Source organism: Conger conger, chromosome 13 (assembly GCF_963514075.1).
Source record: "Conger conger chromosome 13, fConCon1.1, whole genome shotgun sequence".
Classification (NCBI taxonomy): Eukaryota; Metazoa; Chordata; class Actinopteri; order Anguilliformes; family Congridae; genus Conger; species Conger conger.
The window spans coordinates 4,143,753-4,153,463 of record NC_083772.1 but is presented as its reverse complement, the minus strand read 5'-3'; the positions used below and the strand labels follow the sequence as shown (position 1 = coordinate 4,153,463).

At 47.7% G+C, this 9,711-nt stretch overlaps 1 protein-coding gene and 1 long non-coding RNA gene across 3 annotated transcripts in view; one reads left to right on the top strand and one right to left on the bottom strand.

The window, feature by feature from the left end:
* fli1 (Fli-1 proto-oncogene, ETS transcription factor) overlaps nucleotides 1-8,085 on the top strand; it is a 35,738-nt gene extending 27,653 nt beyond the window's left edge. For both annotated transcript variants that reach the window (XM_061218184.1, XM_061218185.1), the window contains 4 exons: nucleotides 4,982-5,041; nucleotides 5,877-5,939; nucleotides 6,120-6,167; nucleotides 6,978-8,085. In XM_061218184.1, coding sequence (XP_061074168.1) covers nucleotides 4,982-5,041; nucleotides 5,877-5,939; nucleotides 6,120-6,167; nucleotides 6,978-7,507 — 701 coding nt within the window. In that variant the 3' untranslated portion in view covers nucleotides 7,508-8,085. The remainder of the gene's footprint in view (nucleotides 1-4,981; nucleotides 5,042-5,876; nucleotides 5,940-6,119; nucleotides 6,168-6,977) is intronic.
* Nucleotides 1-9,711, bottom strand: part of LOC133108587 (uncharacterized) — a 33,669-nt gene that overhangs the window by 20,226 nt on the left and 3,732 nt on the right. The window lies entirely within an intron of this gene.

The window sequence follows — 9,711 nt, the reverse complement described above, 5'->3', positions numbered from 1 at the left end:
GATGTGATGCTTTAGCTTGTGGAAGAACCTATGCACTAGTAAGTCACTTTGGATTAAAAGCATCTGCTAAATGACAAAAATGTAAATGTAAATGTAAACGGGTCCAGTGAGTACTGCCTCTGGGAAGGGCCGAGGGACACAGCAGATCCCGGAACGAGCCCCCCCTTATGCCCCAAACAAGAACTCATATTTGTTTTTGTGTACATCACAAGACTTACTTATGGAGTTTGATTGGAGATTTTTGTAAAAAAAAAAAAAAAAAATTCTTAACACAGGAAAGATATTTTTCTTAAGAATTAGTTTAAACACTGGGAATTACTTTACAATTTACAAAAACCAATCTGTGACGTGGAAATGTAAAAATTCCGAAGCTTGAAATTAGGAAATTCTCGTATTCCCCATGCTTTCAAAATGTTTACACGGGATATGAATGAGCCTCGGAGTCGATTTTGCCCGCTCCTGCTTTCTCAGGCACTCAGACCCAGAGGGGCTCCGCCCTCACAGCACAGAGTCAGAATGACACTCTGCAGCTTTATTCAGTGTAGCCACGATAAGATCCGCACAGCCGTTGGGCCCTTGAGCAAGGCCCTTAATCCAGGAGAGGATTGTCTCCTGCTTAGTCTAATCAACTGTACGTCGCTCTGGATAAGAGCATCTGCCGAATGCCATTAATGTAATGTAATGGAATGTAATTATTCAGACTCATTAATGAAGGAGTTTTCCATTAAAACAAGATGTTGAATGGTGAACTGACATCAAGTCTAGCATTGCTGTCTCAATGAAGAGACATGAGATGTATAAGCATGGGGTCATGGGTGTGTGTGTGTGCGTACGTGCATACGTGCGTACGTGCGTGCGTGCGTGTGTGTGTGTGCGCAAGAAAAAGCAGTCGGGCCACATATTATTCTCGGTAAACGGTGTTATTTATATTTATATAAAACAGCTGGATCGAAAATTGTGATCGATAAATGCAAGAGTGGTCGACGTGGCAAATGGTTTTGAACAGGCCAGGCATTGTGGAGGATAAAAACGCATTACGCTGCAGGAGGAAATCCATAGTGCCGTTGTTACAGTTGTGCATTGTGAGCAGTTGCACACGTGGATAAAAAGCAGAGTTTCAGATGTGTAAAAACTGGAACTCTCAGCAGGCAATTAAGTAAATAAATAGTGGTGGACTCATTGGCTGAACACGCATGCATGTATGTGTGTGTGTGTGTGAGTGAGTGTGTATGTATGTGTATGTGTGTGTATGTGTGTGTGTGTGTGCATACATGTGTACAAACATGTGTATGAGGCATCACACTGCTGAAAAATAATTTTGGGTTTCGGACTCAGTTACCACACCTGCTCCAGATGGTTTACACCTGAGCCTCACTATTGTACCACACCTGAGCATCACTATTGTACCACACCTGAGCATCACTATTGTACCACACCTGAGCATCACTATTGTACCACACTATTTGCTCCTTTTTTTTATTTGGCTAATGGGATGAGAAATGCTAACAGCGGCCTGAGTTTCTCTGTGACGTCACACTGTTGTGGCCACCAGCCGCGCTGGTCTTCATAACGTAGAGACGGACGTGGGGGAAAGCTAACGGCCAGCCCACATCTGTGCTATCAGACAGTAGCGGGATCCATAGCAAATGTTTTCTTTTCAAATTCCGAAAGTTGTCTTTCGTCCGACTGGGGCTCTTCTTACCACTCTCTCCCCTAGCTTTCTCTCTCTCCCTCTCTCTTTCTTAGTCTCTGTCTCTTTCCTTTCATCTGTCCGTAACCCTTCTCTTCTCCTGAAAGGAGGCAGCTCCTGTGTGTTTTTTCACAGGAGGGAAGGGGGTGTGGGGGTGTGGGGGGGGGGGGTGGAAGGGTCGGTTAAACAAAGAGAGGTTGTCTGCAGGCGAGCCGAGCAGGAAACACAACTCTCCGAGGACCCCCCCCCCCCACCGCAGTCATAGCGCCATGGCCCCTCCAGATCGGGCTTGACAGACTCCGCAGCGATCCAACCGGCCGCTTGTTATTCCTCCCTCTCCCCCCAACCCCCAAAGAAATGTGGTCCTGAGAAAGGATAGTCTAACATTTGTGTTCCCACAAATCGACGTGAGTGAGACACCTTCACAAACTTACTTGCGTGCCTGTGTGTGTCTGTGTGTGCCTGTGTGTGGCTGTGCGTGGCTGTGTGTGGCTGTGTGTGCCTGTGTGTGGCTGTGTGTGTCTGTGTGTGCCTGTGCGTGTCTGTGTGTGCCTGTGTGTGCCTGTGTGTGTCTGTGCGTGCCTGTGCTTGCCTGTGCGTGCCTGTGCGTGTCCGTGTGTGCACATGCATGCACACAGGTGTATATGCCCACCCGGTTTGTTGTTATATGCACACACACACACACACACACACACACACACACACACACACACACTCTGTGAGTGTGGTCTATATATTCACTTCATGTAGTGAAATAAGCTTTTCTAAGCAACTATCACTGGAGGCCTCACAATGGCCTAACTGCAGAAGGAAATTAAGCTCAATTTATGTCCAAATGTACATTTCCTTCATTGAGTTTGCTGAGTGAGCAAGTCACTATAGTTATGCGGAACAGAACAGAACAGAACAGAACAGAACAGGGGGATAGCTTGGTGTTTGTCTTCCTATTTCTATCCTTTCGTTTTTCATTTCTGTTTCATATGGCTTATTAAATCAAGCAGCTGTAGTGTTTTATTAGGCCACATAGCAATCATAACATAATTGTAAGCTGTAGGAATGTTTTCCTTCCCTGAACATTAGCATTTTTGAAATGCTAATTATTTGTACTATGCTGTTTTGATATTATATGCAGTTACTTCAATCATTGCACACAATATTATTTTCTTAATTGATAACCCTGGTGAATGTTTTCATTTAGCTTCTTGTTCAGAGATACAAACTTTGCTGTTCCTACAAACTGGGGAAACTACAACACGAGTCCCATCATTAATCTAGATGTGTTGTTGTATACAATGTGTCCAGAAGAGGGCGATATTGCACTTCGTTCTGGGCATTGAAGCAGCCTATCAGAGGGCAGAGGGGGCATTGTCAAGCCGTACAGATTCGTAGGCGTGTATAAGGCTCAGAGCACAGAGCACACAATAAAAGGGCAGAAGAGAAAGGCACACGTAGCGTGTGATGTAGCCCTGCTCCTCTGTCAGGAGCACATAAAATATATTTATGTCTGTCTTTATCAGCGCCTAGGGCAGTGTATCGCCGCATAATGAATAAAGCAGTATCTTTTCACCTTGGGAGAGCTGTACATTCTTGCCGCCATTTAATTTATCAATTAAAGTCAGTGATTGCGCAGTCAACCCACGTCACCTATTTTCTTAGCTCTAAATCGGTTTCTGATTTTAAAGTGGAAGCAGAAAAGCCGGCAGATCTGTGTGGGCTTGAGTGAATACCAGCAGTGTAGAGGGTGTGACTGCCTGCAGAAAGTGCCCTAATCAGCTTAATTGACCATTTCGGGGGTGGTAGATCGAATAGATGCACAACGGGTCTGTTCACAGTGCTGGCTGTGGTGGAACATTGACTGGCAGTTACTTACTGTATTTGCTTACTGTATTTTGACAACTACTGTACTTTGCATTTCTGTACTTTATCACTGTATTTTGTACTTTTTTTTACTACTGTCTTCTCTGTATATGTTGTTTGTAACCAGGGCACATCTGTGAAAGAGTCTCAGTATGTTCTTCCCTGTCGAAATAAAGGTTTTTATCTATCTATCTATCTATCTATCTATCTATCTATCTATCTATCTATCTATCTTACTGCTCATGACACCTCAGTGGAGAGAAAGGAACATTCTCTCACATTCAACAAGGGCCCCATCCAACCAGCAGCACATGAGAATCCAGCATTTCATGCACAGATTCATAAACCAGGCTGGAATTCAGCGCAGTGAAAACTCTCACTGTAACTGTGCGTGCGCGCCGCGTACACGCGTGTGCGCGTGCCGGCGAGTCCAGCACAGAAGCCCTGACGGTCGAGGCTCAGCCAGCCCCGCTGTCCTATAAACCGTTTAGCAGGTTCTGCTCGGGGTAGCGGCGTAACTGCGCTTCGGTTCCAGCTGCCAGAGTCCGGCCAGATGTCCCGAGAAGGTTCTGGACACATCTCCGGCCGGGGAGGCTGTTTATAGCCGTCTCTTGGCACAACTCCCTTCTTTTTCCTGTCGCAATCTGGTTACTCACAAACTGCAGGGGCCGTCTGTCCGTGCAGGAGATACGAGGGTCTGTCTCCGCTCGCTCGCGACCCAGCCCCTGTGAAGGACTTTGCAGGTGTCGGGCCAGCGTTGCAGGCCAAGGGCCTTCGTTTTATAGACTCGTTTTTCCACTTGTTTGTCGCAGTCCGCCACGTTTTTTTCAAAGTGGTGGTTTTGATTTAGTTTTTTGGACAATACGGTCCTTTCAAGCTGATTCAGGAATGCGCGGTGTCAATTTCCAATGTGGTGACAACAGTATCGCATGTTTTCTCTGCTTCGAGGAAGGAAAGTTTAGTCGGTTTTACTCTCCTTTTCCATCACCCTCTTTTTTTCCTTCTCTTCCCTTATATCTCCCCCTCTCTTTCTCCCTCAATCCGTCCCTCCCGACTGCCCCCCCCCACCATAGCTAAACATGGAAAGAAATCTCTGGATGAGAAAATTTGGAAAAAGAGAAATGTAGTTCTTGAGTCTCAAAACACAAAATGGAAATTACAGCAGCGAGGAACCGGAGAATGCTGATAATACCGATCATATCTTCCGTGAAATTTGCTGTAAACAATTTTTTTCTTTCCACAGAAAATGGCCAATAACTAGTGTCCTTTGAGAGACTGATAAATAACTGTGTTTGTTTTTAATGGGCATTCACATTTTTTGTGGGAGTTTTTAACACTTAAAAAAGGAAAAACACTAAGCACTCATTGTCTTATTCCGGGTTAGAGGGTTCTTTGTTGCAAGTCAGAGCTGAAATCTCTCCTTCTTTCCTTCAGACACCTCATATGAAGCAGCACGGAGGACAGGCTGGTCGAACAACATGCACAGCGGAAAAGGTGAGAGAGACCACCTTTTCCACCACAGATATATAACAACCAGATCTGCTCCCCGCCTGTTCCACCACAGATATATAACAACCAGATCTGCCCCTAGCCTGTTCCACCACAGATATATAACAACCAGATCTGCTCCCAACCTGTTCCACCACAGATATATAACAACCAGATCAGCTCCTAGCCTGTTCCACCACAGATATATAACAACCAGATCAGCTCCCAGCCGGTTCCACCACAGATATATAACAACCACATCTGCCCCAAGCCTGTTCCACCACAGATATATAACAACCAGATCTGCCCCAAGCCTGTTCCACCACAGATATATAACAACCAGATCTGCTCCCAACCTGTTCCACCACAGAGATATAACAACCAGATCAGCTCCCAGCCGGTTCCACCACAGATACATAACAACCAGCTCCCAAAGCATCTATTTCACATTAATAGTCAGACCATCAGCCACCACAGAAGAGACCAGTGAAGATGAAAACTGACATTCTATCTATCACACAGGCCTGCAGGCCTCTGTTTACACTGGTGGCTGGACCTCGGGTTTTTCGGGGTTGACTGGAACCGTTTTAATCGTCGTGTTTCGACGGGGCGCGGCGGCAGGTCGTGTTTTCCGTGCGGCTTTGCGGGCCGGCACCGGGGGCCAGCGCACAGCAGAGGCCGCCGGCTCCATTAAGCACTTAGCAGACAGGCCGGCTGCTGCCCTGTTTTTCTTGGGAGTCGCCTCGGTGAACCGCGAGAGCGTGCCCCTGGTTGTCCACGTTACCGCCAGGCTGACTTTCCACCCCCCCCTCCCCCCCCCCCCCCCCTCCCCTCCGCACAGGCCCTCCGGCAGTCACACAGAGCATGTCCAAGACTCCTGAGCAACAACAGAGGACACAGCCAGGTTACCACTTATTCATTCATATTTAAAAAAACTATTATTTATCATAGGTAGTAAAACAAATAACCATTATTATTATTATTATTAATGGCATTATTATTATTATATACCACTCTGCTGTACTGCCCCCCGCTGACCCACACTGATGAGTCCACCCTGTGTGTCTCTGCCCCCCCCCTCCAGATCCCTACCAGATCCTGGGCCCCACCAGCAGTCGCCTAGCCAACCCAGGTAAGGGCATCCTGGCCCAGGGCCCGTAGGACGAGGCTGCTTGTGCCTGTATTTCTGTTTTCACTTTCTAAGGGTTTTGAAATAAAACTCCAAAACTAAGGTCTAGAGGAACAGCAATATCTTTCAGCAGAGTTCTTCATACAGACTTTCATTTTCTATGCAGAATATTAACTTGCAAGGAGGCCAGTAATTATACTATGGATTTGATGATGGCAGAAACCCATTGATAATGCGTGCCCTGTGATAATGGGCAGTCTCAATGACAATGTTCAAGCATGCGGGTGTTAATGATAATAATGATCTATACTTCAGTGATAATGGCAGTTTATTGATAATGGATCTATACTTCAGTGATCATGGCAGTTCGGTGATAATGGATCTATACTTCAGTGGGTCCTGTGAGAGCAGGTGTTGCCTTCGGTGATGTTCAGTGATAAGGGACGTTCAGTGATAAGGGATGGTCAGTGATAAGAGACGTTCAGTGATAAGGGACGTTCAGTGATAAGGGATGTTCAGTGATAAGGAATGTTCAGTGATAAGGTACGTTCAGTGATAAGGGATGTTCAGTGATAAGGCTTGTTCAGTGATAAGGCACGCTCAGTGATAAGGAACGTTCAGTGATAAGGGATGTTCAGTTATAAGGGGCGTTCAGTGATAAGGGATGTTCAGTGATAAGGGACGTTCAGTGATAAGGGACGTTCAGTGATAAAGGACGTTCAGTGATAAAGGACGTTCAGTGATAAGGGATGTTCAGTGATAAGGGATGTCCGTTTAAGCGGGGTTTAGCGATCGCTCTCCTCTCTCCCGCAGGCTCGGGACAGATCCAGCTGTGGCAGTTCCTGCTGGAGCTGCTGTCGGACAGCGCCAACGCCGCCTGCATCACGTGGGAGGGCACCAACGGCGAGTTCAAGATGACGGACCCGGACGAGGTGGCGCGGCGCTGGGGCGAGCGCAAGAGCAAGCCCAACATGAACTACGACAAGCTGAGCCGCGCCCTGCGCTACTACTACGACAAGAACATCATGACCAAGGTGCACGGCAAGCGCTACGCCTACAAGTTCGACTTCCACGGCATCGCGCAGGCCCTGCAGCCCCACCCCACGGAGTCCTCCGTCTACAAGTACCCCTCGGACCTGGCCTACGTGCCCCCCTACCACGCGCACCAGCAGAAGGTCAACTTCGTCTCCCCCCACCCCGCCTCCATGCCCGTCACCTCCTCCAACTTCTTCGGACCCAGCGCCCCCTACTGGAGCTCGCCGAGCGGCGGGATCTACCCGAACCCCGGCGTGGCCCGGCACCCCAACTCCCACGTGCCGTCCCACCTGGGCAGCTACTATTAAAACTACCCCCCCTCCCCCCCCGCGCTCTACTCCCCAAACGCCCCCTGGCACTCACAGAGGCAGGAGGACCGTCCACCGCCTTTACATCCGATAAAACCTTGGAATTAAAAGTAAAGATGCTGAATTAAAGGATTTACGGTTCTCAAAAGGAGGGAATACAATGGATTTCATCGTCCAGTCTTAAATGGAGTCCTACTACTACTTCACTGTATGTTTTTGTTTCTGTGCCGGGGCGGGGGAGGGGTGTGTGTATGTCTTATGTGCTGGGCGGGGGAGGGTATGTCTTATGTGCGTTTTTTTGTGCCTTTCTTCGTCTGAAGCTGCACTCGGAGCTGGGGTAGTCAGAATTGCCCCTCTGCCCCCTCCCCAAAAACTGTACCCCCATATCATGGGCATTATGGGACCATTCAGGCCTTTTGACTGTTGTGTGCCGTGCCAGACCCTGTCCTGGGCTCCTGCGGGCCTCAAACTGTCCTGCTTCTGAAAAACCCCCTTCCAGCCCCACCAAACCATTGTCTGCCAGGCCCGGGGACTTCCCAGTCAGTCTGTCCGTCCGTCCGTATCCTGTCTGGACCCCCCCCCCCCCCCCCACTGGAGCTGACAGGGCACTCCAAACGAGGGGGAAAAGGATAGAAGACGACATCTCATGCGCTGGAGGGAAATCTGGCAGCTGGAGACTTTTCCTCCCAACTGGAGACTTTTTTTCTCCAAACCGGAGACTTTTCCTCCAAACTGGAAGTTGGAGAACGCTGAGCTGGAGTGTTTTTTTTTTTGTTTTTTTTGTAGATTTTTTTTTTTTTTTCTCCATTTTTCGGGCCGCCTCAGGAAATGAAGCCAGTTGACATGGAAAATACTGAATATAAGAGGTCGCTTCGGCCACTGGCCCTGCTGTGGCACAGGCTGGTAATAATGTGAATGCTCTGCAGTCCTGCCGGAACAACGCGCCCCAATCCCTCACCCCCGCAACAGGAACCTTTTTTTTTTTTTTTGGGGAGCCCCTTGTCATTGCTGGCCCGCTGCCGTAAGGGGCCAGTGCCCTAAGCCTGTCGCCCCCTATCTGGGCTCTGGACCGCGGCCACTTCCTGTGCAGCTCCTGGGACAACGACAGTGGAGATAAGACAGTCCTGACATAGTCTTATGCACGGAACACAGAGAGAGGAGTGCCGCCACTCAAACTGCGCGTTGGTAGCATAGCAACCGAGAGAACAATAACAACGGTGACAAGTCAGTTGCTTCCCGGGCCCACTGTGGATATCACCCGAGAAAGGAAAACGCCTGGCATTCTACAAGCTGTTACCGACACACTCGTTATTGACGGAAGCTCATCTCTGTTTACTCGCATAAGTAGCGTGACTGTCTTACGCCTATGTTTTTTTGTTTTTTTTTCCCATGTACAGCTCACAGGTGCATCTTCGCCACGCTAACTGCATTTCCACATTCCACTGTGTGCCGTTAAAGAGTTCCTGCCCTGTGCCATTATTTCAGTTTCACAGTCGGTAAGCAGGGATCCTATTGTACTGGTAAAGGATTCCTTTCAACAGCCAAGTGCACACAGGTCATCCCGTACAATTTCCCTTTTTTACACAAACGCCAAACTCCTCGGATTCGCGAACGCTGTGCGTTCGTCAGACCTATTTCATCGTTTTAGTTTATTTCTTTTTTTTTTTTAAACATCGGTCAACTAAGCGTTAAAGCAACTTACTGTATAAATTATGCAGAGTTATTTTCATATGAGACAGTGTTAAAAGATCTTGAGGATTAATACGAGTTGACCTCGGTCAAAAAAATGCAATTTCTTTGGAAAAGAATCAGTAACTGATGTGTGATATGTACATGGTTATATTAAGTGTTTGTTTATCTGTACATTTGGGCAATAGCTTTTCACTGATTTCTGTTGCGACTAAGCAGCCCCAGGACCTGTAGTCACTCACTAATTTGCTCTCTTTTGTCTCTGATTGAGTGAGCACCTCCCCCAGTGTCATGTAGTCCCTTTGTTTTACCACTAGGTGGCATTAAGAAAGGGGACTTTCTTCTGACTACCAACGTAGCCAAGCCAATCCCAGACAAGTGCCCCGGACTGCTTTCATTTTTTTGTACTGAAAACTAATTCTATTTCACCTAGTGCCTTGCTGTGGCCATCAACACAACAATCCCAGATGCCTTAAAACGTCTACCCAAACCCATAAAAAATAAAGTCGATAAAA